The sequence below is a fragment of the Anolis carolinensis genome, chromosome 2, assembly GCF_035594765.1.
Source record: "Anolis carolinensis isolate JA03-04 chromosome 2, rAnoCar3.1.pri, whole genome shotgun sequence".
NCBI classification, from domain to species: Eukaryota; Metazoa; Chordata; class Lepidosauria; order Squamata; family Dactyloidae; genus Anolis; species Anolis carolinensis.
The window spans coordinates 113,007,330-113,022,615 of record NC_085842.1 but is presented as its reverse complement, the minus strand read 5'-3'; the positions used below and the strand labels follow the sequence as shown (position 1 = coordinate 113,022,615).

At 41.8% G+C, this 15,286-nt stretch overlaps 1 protein-coding gene across 11 annotated transcripts in view; it reads right to left on the bottom strand.

Annotated features, from left to right (window-relative positions):
- LOC107983185 (uncharacterized) overlaps positions 1–15,286 on the bottom strand; it is a 263,915-nt gene that overhangs the window by 217,933 nt on the left and 30,696 nt on the right. For 7 of the 11 annotated variants that reach the window (XR_010002771.1, XR_010002772.1, XR_010002773.1 and 4 more), the window contains one exon: positions 12,694–12,812. Coding sequence is in view for 3 of the 11 variants with exons in the window: in XM_062970409.1 (XP_062826479.1) it covers positions 12,694–12,812 (119 nt within the window). In the remaining 8 variants the exon portion in view is untranslated. Of the gene's footprint in view, positions 1–12,693; positions 12,813–15,286 lie in introns of those variants that run through there. The other 4 variants (XM_062970413.1, XM_062970414.1, XM_062970415.1 and 1 more) reach the window with 2 other exon arrangements.

Below are 15,286 nucleotides of genomic sequence, written 5' to 3'. Positions count from 1 at the left end.
GACTGGGTTGACCTTGAAGGAACTGGGGGCGGTGATGGCTGACAGGGAGCTCTGGCATGGACTGGTCCATGAGGTCACGAAGGGTCGGACACGACTAAACGACTGAGCAGCAGCAGCAGGGTTAATTGGGATTTCCTTAAATTGATAATACAAGAACTGGATATGGGCCATTATTTCAGAAACACAATAGAAGCTATATATTCAAATTAGGGAGCAAAAATTATAATAAACAGCAGAGAAACAGAAACTATAAAAATCAACAGGGGAACAAGACAGGGGTGTCCCCTATCTCCACTGATCTTTATAATGTCATTAGAAGTCCTTCTAAATAACATAACAGACAATAAGGAGTTGCAAGGAGCAAACATCCAGGGATTAAATTATAAGGTGAGAGCTTATGCAGACGATGTTATTTGCATCATTGAGGATCCAGTTAACAATGGGAAAAAATGGATGGAAGTAATAAAAGAGTATGGTGATCTCGCAGGATTCAAAATAAACGCTAACAAGACCAAAGCACTCACAAAAAACATCTCAAAGAAAAAACAAGATATAATAGTCAAACAATTAGGAATACAAATTACATCGGAAATTAAATATTTAGGGGTAATTCTTACAACAGGGGTCCTCAAACTTTTAAAGCCGAGGGCCAGTCCACAATCCTTCAGACTGTTGAGGGGCCGGATTATCATTTGAAAAATAAATAAAAACAAATTCCGATGCACACTGCACATGTCTTATTTGTAGTGCAAAAATAACAACAACAACAACAACAACAACAACAACAACAACAACAACGAAAGAACAATACAATATTTAAAAATAAAAATAATTTTAACCAACATACATTTATCAGGATTTCAATGGGAAGTGTGCTCCTGCTTCTGGCCAATGAGATAGTCAAGTTAAATAGGGTTGTTGTTGTTGTTGTTGTTGTTGTTGTTGTTGTGTGCCTTCAAGTCATTTCAGACTTTGGGCGAGCCTAAGTCTAAAATGTATTTATTTATTTACTGCATTTATTTACTACATTTGTATCACACCCTTCTCACCCCAAAGGGGACTCAGAGTGGCTTACAAATTATATGTACATACAATATATTATATTATTAGCATAGCACAATATTAGCATTATATATTACATTATTGAACTATACCACTATACTGTAATATTATTAGTAATATTATATGTAATATAGAATATATAATTAATATTATTATACGGTATTATTATTAGTGTTATATTGTATTACATTATAATATTATTATCAATATTATATGTATATACAATATATTATATTATAAAACTGAGGGCGGGGGCCAGGTAAATGACCTCGGAGGGCCGCATCCGGCCCCCGGGCCTTAGTTTGGGGACCCCTGTCTTACAACAAGACTAAATTACTAAAGAATAATTACGAAATAACTTGGAAAAAAATAAGAAAAGATTTAGAAAACTGGAAAAACTTAGAACTATTATTATGGGGAAGAATATCGGTAATTAAAATGAACATCCTCCCGAAGATGCTCTTTCTCTTTCGAAATCTCCAAATTATTAGGAACCAAATTCACGGAATGGAACAAAGATTTAAGTAAGTTCATCTGGCAAGGGGAAAAAAACCCGGATAAAAATGAAGAATCTAATAGATGATAAGAGGAGAGGGGGCTTCGCAATGCCTGACTTGAAAACCTATTATGAGGCTTGCAACTTAATTTGGATAAAAGATTGGATGCAATTAAAGAATAGAAAAATTCTTAATGTGGAGGGCTTTGATCTGTGTACAGGTTGGTATTCATACCTTTGGTATGAAAAAACAAAACCTAAAAGAAACTTTTGTGACCATTTCATCAGATCTGCTTTAATTCAGAACATGGAACAAATATAAAACAGGGTTATATAATAAGACCCCAAGATGGACCCCAAGATTATTAGGTTGGATAACTTGGCCAAACTATGGAGAAATAATAAAGAAACAGGGACAAGAATATGAACTTAACAAGAAATGAAAGAATTATATGCAAACATCTCATGGTTTCAATATGGGCAACTTAAAGAACATTATAACAAAGACAAAAATTGGCTTTATGGAAAAGGACAACCTATGGGACAAAATATTATTCGCAGAAGGAAAATTAATCTCAAAGATATATAAAATCCTATTGGAATGGAATACAGAGACTGAATTAATAAAAAAAACCCGTATGATTAAATGGGCAAAATATATAGGGAGACAAATATCTTTGGAAGAATGGGAAGGCTGTTGGAACAGAAAACTTACATTTACATACGCATACGATCTTAAAGAGAATTGTATGAAAATGCTATATAGATGGCACATAACACCAAAGAAATTAGGGATAATTAATAAAAGTATGAACTCCAAATGCTGGAAATGTGGGGAGGAAGAAGGGTCCTACCATCATATATGGTGGACCTGTAAAAAAGCAAACAAATTTTGGAACATGATCCATGAGAGCACTCACACATTTCTAAATACTAAATTTAAAAAAAAAAAATACTTATTGGGCATATCAAAAATACCTCCGGGAACAAACGATGAAAAAATAGCATATCACACAACGGCAGCAAGAATTACTTATGCTAGGTATTGGAAACAAAACAAAATTCCCTCAAGAGATGAATGGCTAGTTAAAGTAGCCGAGATAGAAAGTATGGATAGATTGACCTACCTGATTGCCAAACAAAACGTAAAAGCAAGAATAGAGAACAACTGGATACAAGTAGAAAACTATTTAATACAAAGAAAGATAGAGGATGACCAGATAGAACAGAGTGAAACTTATTAGAAGAGATCCTGCATCAGGCCCAAAAGAAGGAAAACCTGAAAGATGTAGAAAAGAGAATGAAGAAAGAACAAGAAAAACTCAGAGGAAGAAACCTCCCCCTGGAGTTGACCCGGAAGTGCACATCTACTCCCCCATCCCCGTCTTTCCCTCCCTCTATTCCCCATATTTCAATTCTGTGTCTCCCCCCTCTATTTTCTCTTCCTACCCCCTTTACCAATCCTTATTAACCCTATTTTTATTATATGTATTTAAAATTTTTAATAAAGATTATTTTTAAAAAAAACTATAGCAAAATGTGCTGCAGGATGTTTTGCAGTTTAATAAACTTTCCCCATTTTTATGAAAGAACCAATTAGGAAAGAAGGGTTGCTTACCTGTAACCAGGTTTCTTTGAGTGGTCATATGTGGAATCCGCAGATATGGTATTGATTACAACCAAGCAATACTTTCGGAACACTCTCAGCTGTGAAGCTTTGGCTATAGCCCTGCCTGGCCTCCCATCAGGCATATAAGCCCCCCGGGTGGGGTTGTAGCTACAGTTCCCCACCGGCACTGGTAGCGGAAAAGAAAGCAGCATGACAATCAACAGGGAGGATGGGCAAGGATGTGCGGATTCCATAGATGACCACTCAAAGAAACCTGGTTACATGTAAGCAACCCTGCTTTCTCCTTTGTGGTCTCTGTGGAATCAGCATATATAGTAGACTAACAAGCTCTTCACCATGGCCGATGGCCGTCATGCCACTGCTGAGACCAGGACCGCTCTGCCAAACGCTGCATGCCACTTGGATTGGAGGTCCATCTTGTAGTGTGTTACCAATGTCAATGCGGCTTATATGGCTGCACGACAGACATGTTCTAAGGCCACTCCACAGTGGTAAGCTGTAAAAGCGGCCATTGCTCTTGTAGAATGGCCCTTTAATTGGAATGGAGGTTCTTTGCCATCCAACTGATAGGCTAGCTTTATTGCAGCCACTACCCATGCTGACAGTCTCTGGGAAGGGATAGGTAATCCCTGAGTAGAAGTGTGATAATGAAGGAAGAGTCTAGGCAACTTCCTAAAGTCTTTAGTTATATTGAGGTAAAAAGATAACACTCTACAGACATCTAGGAGGTGAAGAGAACGTTCCAGAGGTGTTGTCGGAGCCTGAAAGAAAGCTGGTAAGACTCTATCCTGTGTATTGTGAAAAGATGAAGTGACCTTTGGGAGAAAGGAAATATCAGTCCGCATCGCCACTTTATCTGCATGAAAGCGCATGTAAGGGACATCGGCCTGCAAAACGCAAAGCTCGTTAGCTCTCCGTGCAAACGTTATGGCCACAAGGAAGGCCGTCTTCCATGAGAGATGGCAGAGTTCTGCTGTGGCCAGCGGTTCAAATGGTGGCTTCGTAAACGCAGACAGGACAAGTTGGAGATTCCAAGTAGGCATCGGTAACGCTCTGGGTGGCTTGATGTTCTTATATCCCCGTAAGAAAAGTTGTACCATGGGGTCTTGGAATACTGGAAGAAGGCCCTCTTTCTTCCTATATGCTGAAATGGTTGCCAAATAACATTTCAAAGAAGACAGTGCCATGCCTTTATCCATTAGAGAAGGAAGGAAATCCAGCAGCACTGCTGCGGGTGCTGTGAGGCAGTCGAACTGATGTTGCTTCACAAAGGCCACAAACTTATCCCACTTGCATTGATAACAACACTTTGTGGACGGACGATGTGCTGCTTCTAGTATCGTCTGGACAGTGCAGGAGAACGGTGCGGGGGAATGCGCCACGCTATGAGTTGCAGCTATTGTATGTCTGGATGCCGAACTTGCCCATGTTGCATAGTGAGAAGATTGGGCCATTGAGGAAGAGGGCAGTATTTGTTGCCCACCAGCTCCCAAAGCATTAGGAACCACGGCTGCCTGGCCACCATGGTGCTATGAGAATGCAGTTAGCATTATCCTGGTAGATTTTGGAGATTACCCTAGTTAGAAATAGTATTGGAGGAAAGGCATACAGCAGCTGGCCCTCCCACTTGTATAGGAAAGCATCATGACCAGGCATAATAGTGGTGGCACTTGGAGTTGTTTGATGATGCAAAGAGGTCGATGAGCGGCTGACCCCATTCCTGGAAGAGGGAATCCACTTAGAATCATAGAATCATAGAATAGTAGAGTTGGAAGAGATCTCATGGGCCATCTAGTCCAACCCCCCGCTAAGAAGCAGGAAATCGCATTCAAAGCACCCCCGACAGATGGCCATCCAACCTCTGCTTAAAAGCCTCCAAAGAAGGAGCCTCCACCACGGCCCGGGGGAGAGAGTTTCACTGTCGAACAGCTCTCACAGTGAGGAAGTTCTTCCTGATGTTCAGGTGGAATCTCCTTTCCTGTAGTTTGAAGCCATTGTTCCATGTCCTAGTCTGCAGGGCAGCAGAAAACAAGCTTGCTCCCTCCTCCCTATGACTTCCCTTCACGTATTTGTACATGGCTATCATGTCTCCTCTCAGCCTTCTCTTCTGCAGGCTAAACATGCCCAGCTCTTTAAGCCGTTCCTCATAGGGCTTGTTCTCCAGACCCTTAATCATTTTAGTCGCCCTCCTCTGGACACTTTCCAGCTTGTCAATATCTCCCTTCAACTGTGGTGCCCAGAATTGGACACAGTATTCCAGGTGTGGTCTGACCAAGGCAGAATAGTGAGGGAGCATGACTTCCCTAGATCTAGATGCTATTCCCCTATTGATGCAGGCCAGAATCCCGTTGGCTTTTTAAGCTGCTGCATCACATTGTTGGCTCATGTTTAACTTGTTGTCCACGAGAACTCCAAGGTCTTTTTCGCACACACTGCTGTCAAGCCAGGCGTCCCCCATTCTGTATCTTTGATTTCCATTTTTTCTGCCGAAGTGAAGTATCTTGCATTTGTCCCTGTTGAACTTCATTTTGTTAGTTTCGGCCCATCTCTCTAGTCTGTCAAGATCATTCTTTTTTCCCTTCTTGAAGATAGGGACCACATTCGCCCTCCTCCAATCTGCTGGGACTTCTTCCGTTCTCCAAGAACTCTCGAAGATAATTGCCAGTGGTTCTGAAATAACTTCTGCTAGTTCCTTTAATACACTTGGATGTAGCTGATCTGGCCCTGGGGACTTGAATTCGTTTAGAGTGGTCAGGTGTTCCTGGACAACTTGTTTCCCTATTTGGGGTTGGATTTCCCCCAATCCTTCGTCCATTCTGTGTTGCTGAGGTTGAAGATGGCTTTCTTTTTGTGAGAAGACCGAGGCAAAGAAGGGATCGAGCAGTTCTGCCTTTTCCCTATCCCCTGTCGCCATCACCCCATCTTCTCCTTGCAGTGGCCCTATCGCCTCCTTTTTCTTCCTTTTTCTACCAACGTAAGCAAAAAAGCCTTTTTTGTTGTTTTTTATGTCCCTGGCAAGCCTGAGCTCATTTTGCGCTTTAGCCTTGCGAATCTTTTCCCTACAGGTGTTGGCTATACGTTTGAATTCTTCTTTGGTGATTTCTCCCCTTTTCCACTTCTTATGCATGTCACTTTTGAGCTTTAGCTCAGTTAGAAGTTCTTTGGACATCCATTCTGGCTTCTTTGCACTTGTCTTATTTTTCTTCTTTGTTGGCACTGTTTGCATTTGTGCCTTGAGTATTTCACTTTTGAAAAACTCCCATCCATCCGTAACTCCCTTGTTTTTTAATATTGGCGTCCATGGAATGCTGCTCAGTAATTCCTTCATTTTTTGGAAGTCAGCTCTCTTAAAGTCCAGAATGCGTGTTTGACTTGTCTTAGTTTCAGCATTCCTTTGTATTGCAAACTGCAGGAGCACATGGTCACTTGCCCCTAAGGATCCAACCACTTCAACTGTATTGATCAGGTCTTCCACATTTGTTAAGATTAGATCAAGAGTTGCTGATCCCCTTGTTGCCTCTTCTACCTCCTGGACCATAAAATTGTCTGCAAGGCAAGTGAGGAATTTGTTGGACTTTGTACTCTTGGCTGAGTTTGTTTTCCAGCAGATATCGGGATAATTGAAATCACCCATGGCTACTATATCTCTTCTTTGTGCCTGTTTGGTCAGCTGTTGACAGAAGGCTTCATCAAGTTCTTCATCCTGACTCGGAGGTCTGTAGTAGACACCCACGACAAGATCTTTTTGAGTCCCGGTTCCCTTGATTCTTATCCAGATACTTTCAAGCTGGTTTCCCCGATTAGTCTTGCATTTCTTCTGCAACGTAACTGTTTTTGACATATAAAGCTACTCCCCCTCCTCTCCCCTTTGTTCTATTTCTGTGAAAGAGGTTATAGCCCTCAATGGTTAAATTCCAGTGATGGGAGTCATCCCACCAGGTTTCAGTGATGCCTACGACATCGTATGTGTGGTGCTGTGCTAAGAGTTGGAGTTCGTCTTGCTTATTTCCCATGCTCTGAGCATTAGTGTAAAGATATGTAAGCCCCTGTGACCTCCCCTCGAGCTGTTTATTTGGGATTATTGTGCTCGTGGTAATTGGTCCTTGCTGTGTTTGTGCAGCCCTCCATTTAGCCTTTTGGCGGTTCCCTGTGGTCGTGGGTAATATAGTGTTCACCAGGCTGTTGTTCCCCTCCCCCAGTGGATCTAGTTTAAAGTGCGCCTGATGAGGTTTGTGAGTCTGTGTGCAAAAAGATGTTTTCCTACTTGTGTGAGATGCACCCCATCACTTGCCAGTAGTCCATCCTCTTGGAAGAATAGACGATGGTCAAGGAAGCCAAAACGCTCCTCTTGACACCATTTTCTGAGCCAGTTATTGACCTGTACTATTTTTCTGGCTCTTGTAGAGCCGTGTCCTACAACGGGGAGGAAGGATGAAAAGATCACATGTACATTATACAGTTTTAGCTTTGTTCCCAGAGATCGAAATTCATTTCTGATCTTTTGAAAAGTATGCCTAGCGGTGTCATTGGTTCCTACATGAATCAACATAAGGTGGGGAGGGTGCTGCTGAGCCTCTGAGTGATATGGTGTATCACCATCTACTTGGTGCAATGACCACTCGTGGTTGCTGAGAGGTATCCTGCTTAGCTGGTCAGCCAAGGTGTTTTCCTGGCCCAGGACATGAATTGCTATGAAATGGATGGAATGCCGAATACACCAGTCCCAAATCCGGATGGTCAGTCGAAGCAGCGACTGGGACCGTGTGCCTCTCTGTTTGTCGACGTACCACAGTACGGCTGAATTGTCTGTCCATACTTGCACCATGTGGTTGGAGAGGACATCCTCTCCAACCTGAAGACCCTTGAAGAGTGCCCGAAGTTCTAGGAGGTTGATGTGACACTGTGACTCTGCTGGAGACCAATGGCCCTGGACAGTGAGAGACCCAGAGTGTGTTCCCCACCCATAATGGGAGGCGTCTGTCGTTATTGTTCTGGATGGTCCACGAGGACAGAAAGGCATGTCACATTTGCTTGAAGCATCTACCAGCGAAGGGACCATCTGACCCGTAAAGGTAAGCGCAACATGGTTTGTGGTGAATTGCAGAGGGGGTTGAAAACTTGCAGAAACCACGCCTCCAGGGTCTGTATGTGCGGTGAACGAAGAGCATCGCTCAGTGCTACTTGAAGCGTCTGAAAATGATCTTCCGGTAAGTAAGCCCTGTGGCTCAGAGAATCGAGGTGTGCCCCGATAAACTGGATGCACTGTTGTGGTAAGGTGGGACTTGTCCTCATTGACCACAAGGCCCAGGTCCTGGAGGAGGGAAAGGGTAAACTGAGTATTATGCAGAAGTTGCCATGCCACGAGAAGCCAGTCCCTGTACACAAAGGTATAATGCGATGACCGCCATACATTTTGTGAACACCCTTGGTGCCGTACAGATCCCAAATGGTAAGACCCAAAAAGAGAAGGTGTGATGCCCAATCATAAATGACAGATATCTGTGGTGACGGGGTGCAATATGTGAAAATACACATCCCGTAGACCTATAGTGGCGAACCACGCCCCGTCAGGTAACAATGGGAGGATAGCAGACAAAGTCACCATCCGAAATGTACGGGAATTAATATATTGATTTAACGGCCGTAAGTCCAATATAGGATGCTGACTGCCATCCTTCCTGGGGACTAGGAAATATTGTTTAAAAATGCTTCAGAAAAGAAATGTGGCTGTAATGGGACAATCACCTCTTTATTCAACAAAGTATGAATCTCCTGCCAGTGGACCTCAGATGGCTGCGTAGCCTTAATACAACCCGTCTTTGGCAAAGTATGAAACTCAAGAGCATAACCATACTGTATTATGCTAATCACCCACTTATCCGTGGTAATCTGGTGCCGCACTTGAGAAAACTCAGCTAATCTGAGTTGTCTAAATGGGTTTTTCTAAAATGTATCCTTGGTATGGGATACTCCTGCGTTGCAGGCTGTGTATGTCAAATAGAATCAGAGCAATCAAGACCCACCACTGTTTGTGCCATCACCCTGCTGTGGAGAGAAGAAAAACTAGAGAGGGCATCAACACTAAGCCCAGCACTTTGTCTTGGAATTATATCACCCCTTACTCTGCTGATGGGAGCGAGATGTTGTGGCGTTGCTGATGTTGACTGAGGAAAGATCTATTACCAGAGGAATAGGATCTACGAGGCTGCAACGTGGATGGTGTCCATCTGCTTCTAGATGGATAACCATGCTGCTGCTGAAAGCCATATTTGGACACAGCCTGGTGGACCTCCTGATTTCAGCTTCGTGTCTGAAATCCTCAGGATGAAAGACACCATCATTATGGGCAGGAAGATTTTCTGCCAATGCTTTGCCTTCTTCTGAAAGAGTAGAGGCCCTCAGCCATGCATGATGGCGGACTGTTGTAGCTATTACCACCATACGTCCTATTGCTTCAGCTGTATCCTTAGACATATCTTTTTGTGCTCTTGTGAGAGTAAGGGCTTCCTGCTGAATGGCTTTCAAAAAGGTTTGATGTTCTTGTGGCAGGGAGGCCAAATAAGGTGCTACTTTGCCCCACAAATGCTCCTAATAAGTTGCCATGTAGGCCTCGTAGTGTGCCAGTCACGTCACAAAGAGAAGCAGCCAAAGGGTTCCCTGCGGAGAGGGCTGCACTCAGCACCGAGGCATGCCCCTTCTCACCTTGCTTGCTGGGCCTTCTTCATGGCCATGCTGTGACTCCAAGCCTCCACTGCCATGGGTAAGGCAGGAGGGAGGTGCTGGAAATGGCCTGGCGTAGAGTGGGCTGCTCCCACTCAGAGGAGCAAGGCCACACTGCCCTCCTGTGCCTGCGTTTGCGGCAGCGGCTCTGGCTGCCACTCTGGCATCTGGGCACGCAGCGTGTGCGTGGCTAGCAGCAGTGCCGGCCCCTGGATGCCAGTGTTGGCACGAGTGGGCGTGGCCACTGCGGAAGCCGCTCTGTGCTTCTTTTTCTTCTTTTGTGCCTCAACCAAGGCCAATGGCAGCAAGGGCTGCTTTGGGGATTTTGACCTTCCCCTCTTGCTGCCGGAGGGGCAGATGAAGAAAGCGGCAAAGGTAATCAGTGGTATGGGGTGGGAGGCACAGAGGCTGCCCTTTGCAATGTCGAAGGAAGGAGTGCTTGCTCATAAAGCAGCACTTTAAGGTGCGTTTTCCTGTTCTTCCTCTCATGTGGCGTAAAAGCCACACAAACAGGGCAAGCCTTAATATCATGAGCTTCCCCTAAACATAAGAGGTACTTATGGTGTCCATCTGAGACAGGGAACTTCTCCTCACAAGCTGCACATTTCTTAAATGCAGCCATATTGCCGTTAGCCAAAGCGTAGTCAAAATCCAGAAGTTAGAGTCATCATTGAAGAGTCTAAGTCAAGAGAATAGAAAAAATACACGAGAGGTTCCTACAAGCTGCTTACAAGGCGGAGGAAAAAAAGGAACTGCGGCTACATCCCCACCCGGGGCTTATATGCCTGATGGGAGGCCGCGCAGGGCTATAGCCAAAGCTTCACAGCTGAGAGTGTTCCGAAAGTATTGCTTGGGCATAATCAATACTATATGTTCTAGTTTCACAGAGACCACGATGGAGAAATTATATGTGTAACCAGGGAACAAAAAATGTGTTACATAGTGTAATAAAACAAGATATACACATTTTTCTTGTATTATGGTAGACAAGGCAATTTTCTGGAAAAATAAGCAAATCAATTAAATTTTATTCAGTAAAGTACATCTGGCAGTAATGGGTTTAAATTCTGTGGATAATAGATTGTACTTGGGAAAACGGTCAGGTCTTTTCAGCAAAAATGAAAGTTACAGTAATCTTAAATTACTTCAAAAGAAACTAGGAGGCTTTAATTGGAGTAGGTAATTAGTTACCCATTACAATTGAAGTACTAATATATTTAGAAGTGATTGTCCCACCCACCAAAAATCAACAAAACCAGTACACTTTAATTATAAACTTCACTATATCAGACAAAACAATCAGTAGGTGAATGGGGAAAAAACTAACAGTATAATGGCAGGGCAAAATAGCAGCCATGAAAATTATGGTTCGCCCAAAGCCTTGCTATTTATATCAAGGAATATTTGTTCGAATTTCATGTATCTTTCCTTGAGCAAGCATGGTGTACTAGTTTGGTGATTAGACTAAGATTTGACTTTTTCTGATTGTCTGGCAGCAAGGATAGATACAGTGGTCAAGGGTGGCTGGCCACCTCCTTTCTGTTCTCCGCAGAATTATCCTTAACTTATCCCTGAGTCATATCAAAATCCATAATTTCGGGAACAAAACCTGCCCTCAATTTATACATGAGGTTGCCGTATACATGTGTACATATAGTAATTGTATGGTATTAACTTTTTGAAGCTGAATTTTGATATGGATGATGTGTGGGCTAGCAATTCTTAGCTTTGGAAAATTGATGGAGTTGCACTCTTCCTGAAAGAGCAAGTTGATAGCTCAGGAGTATCTCTAGATCTGTCACTGGAAGCCAAGGTGGATTCTATGACTTCAGCTGGTGTGCCAGGTATCATAATTTCTGGACAGAGATAATCTATCCAGAGTACTTCATGCACTTTTAACTTTCTAATTAGACAACTTGAACATTATTCAAGCAGCAGGTATTTCAAAATGCAACAGGTAAGTTGTTCATGGGAACACTGCATAGAAATCATACACCAGTCTTAAAGTAGTTACACTGACTGCTAGTTCTACTGATCTGATTTCATGGTGCTGGTGATCATATTCTAAGTCCTAATCTGCTTCAGAAACCCTTTATGAATTTTCCTGCATGAATTTTCCTGGAGAGACTAACTTCTGTTTCCCGTAAGAAGCAACAATATACATAATGAGGGAGGATATGGGAGAGCGACTCCTTTGCTGTGACATTCTGGTTATGCAATAGCTTCTCCTTAGAAGGCCAATAGGCCAACACAGCTGTCATACCGGCACAAAGTAAAAACATGTTTTTATTAAAGCTTTTGAAGCCTGATTTCCTCCAAATCTGCAAACGTGCATGGTTTTAAACTATTTTACATGGTTTAAACTGGCTTGCTTTAACATAGTGAATTTTTAAATATACCATAAACCATTTAAAATTATTGGATAAATCAATTTTATCATTTCCTATTTTTATATCTTTAAACTGAGGGATATAAATAATTTCATTTTAAAAATATAAACAACATGATGACTTCGGTCAAAAAACTTTGAATGCCATAGACATAACACATTCTAAAATGTATCTATAAAGAGGGAATAATAAATAGGAAGTTGAAGAAAGTGTAAAGGCATATAATGCCTAATCTGATACCATTTGCAGTTTGTAGGTCTCAGTAAGTGATAAATTTCAGAAGTTCATTTCTGTTATATAACTGTGATGTGTTGAGAAAAAAAAATCATTTTCCAGTCTAGGTCATCCTAACATAGGAATCAAAAGACTAAAGCCAAGTATAGAAACATACTCACCAGCACTTCGTTTGCAGATCCAGTGGGCTTTCGTATTGCAATTCAAAGCAACCAAGTTGAGTCTAAAAATTTTCACACAGTACACAGTATTTTTCTTGATTGAGTGAGATAGCTGAAGCCTTTCCAGTTCAATTTTAATAAAACAAAACAAGAGAAAACCCTGAAGAAACTGTTGCAACCTACATAACTGCTGATAAAAGATGGTTACTGAACAGCTGATGTCAATAACCATGTCTTCCTCTTGTTCCAGTTTCCCTTTTCATAATAATGGCTCATAGTTGGACGGCATATTGCAGTAGTCAATGCAAAGGTACACAGAGAAAGAAAAAACCAACATTCTTTTCAATATACTGTCATGCTTAAATCAGAAAGAAAGCAATACAGAAAACCCAACCTACTCTAGACACCTTGTACGGATAGCCTGAAGGTAATTCTATATTGTATAGAATTACCTTCAGGCTATCTGTACAAGTTGTCTATGAAACATAAATTAAGTTTGTGTTTAAACTTGGGTATAATTTCTAAAATTATTATGCACTAGCTGTGCCCGGCCACGCGTTGCTGTGGCGAAGTCTTGTGGTATGGGAAATAAAGTATTGAGGAATTGGTGGTAGTTAAGGTAAAGGGTAAACGTTTTCCCCTGACATTAAGCCCAGTCATGTATGATTCTGGGGGTTGGTGCTCATCTCCATTTCTAAGCCGAAGAGCCGGCGTTGTCCGTAGACTCCTCCAAGGTTATGTAGGATGACTGCATGGAGCGGCGTTACCTTCCTGCCGGAGCAGTACCTATTGATGCACTCATATTTGCATGTTTTTGAACTTCTGGGTTGGCAGAAGCTGGGGCTAACAGTGGGGGCTCTCTCCGCTCCCCCAATTCAAACCTGTGGCCTTTTGGTCCAGAAGTTCAGCAGCTCAGCACTTTAACACGCTGCGCCATTAGGGGATATTATTTCCTAAAGGTTGTGAATATACAATATTTCTGATTGGGTTTTTTTTTGTCTGCTGGAGGAAAGTATGGATGCTGCAATTAGGAAAAATGATTAGGATGTAATGGCCTTGCAGCTTTAAAGCCTGGCTGTTTCCTCCCTGAGTGAATTTTTTGTTGGGAGGTGTTAGCTGGCCCTGATTCTTTCCTGTCTGGAATTCCCTTGTTTTCAGAGTGGTGTTGTTTGCAATATTTTATGTGCTTCTACTGTCTGTGGCCCTGAGAAAACAGAGGATTTGCCAGACTTTGATGATGGGAATACTTTGTTGGGAGGTGTTAGCTGGCCCTGATTGTTTCCTGTGTGGAATTCCCCTGTTTATTTACTGTCCTGGTTTTAGAGATTATATTGTTCTACGTTATTCTATCCCAGTAATTATTTCATATTAAAATAGAATCTCACTTATCGAACATTCACTTATACAATGTTCTGGATTATCCAACGCAGTCTGCCTTTTCATAATCAATGTTTTTGTAGTCAGTGTTTTAAATTCGTTGTGATATTTTAGTGGTAAATTTGTAAATACAGTACAGTAGAGTCTCACTTATCCAACATAAACGGGCCGGCAGAATATTGGATAAGCGAATATGTTGGATAATAAGGAGGGATTAAGGAAAAGCCTACTAAACATCAAATTAGGTTATGATTTTACAAATGAAGCACCAAAATATCATGTTAGACAACAAATTTGGCAGAAAAAGTAGTTCAATACACAGTAATGCTATGTAGTAATTACTGTATTTATGAATTTAGCACCAAAATATCACGATATATTGAAAACATTGACTACAAAAATGCATTCGATAATCCAGAACATTGGATAAGCAAGTGTTGGATAAGTGAGACTCTACTGTAATTACTAAATAGCATTACTGCGCATGGAACTACTTTTTCTGTCAAATTTGTTGTATAATATGATGTTTTGATGCTTAATTTGTATAACGATTACCTAATTTGATGTTTAATAGGCTTTTCCTTAATCCCTTCTTATTATCCAGCATATTCATTTATCCTGCCGGCCTGTTTATGTTGGATAAGTGAGAGTCTACTGTTTATTGATAATCTTGTATTATCTGCTTAGAAGTGGATTATATGAGGCCCCTTCTTCACAGCTGTATAAAATGCACACTGAAGTGGATTATATGGTAGTGTGGACTCAAGATAATCCAGTGCAAAGCAGATAATATAAGATTATAAATGGGTTATATAGCTGTGTGGAAGGGCCTTGAGTCTACACTGCCATATAATCCAGTGCAAATTAGATAATCTGTGGAAGAGGCCTAAGTGAAGCCTAAATCTGCCTGTCCCCTAACTGAACCCTGGCTGTCCCTTGGCTGAATTGGTTGCTAGGAGACGAAGTGGGCAGAGATTACCCCTCTAAACTGGCAGCAATTGGATAAAAACAATTATTGCTCTCCCTCTAATTAGGACTTTATTTTTCTTTTCTTTTTGTTGTATCAACCTGGAGGCATGGATGATGGGTTGTGTTGTCAAATTTTGAGGTTGTGGGGCCTGTACTTTTGTTGTTTTGTGAGTCGCCGTGATGCCATCACTCTTTTATATATATAGATGAGGGACGTTCAAGTCTAAGCAAGACTTTTAATTTTACA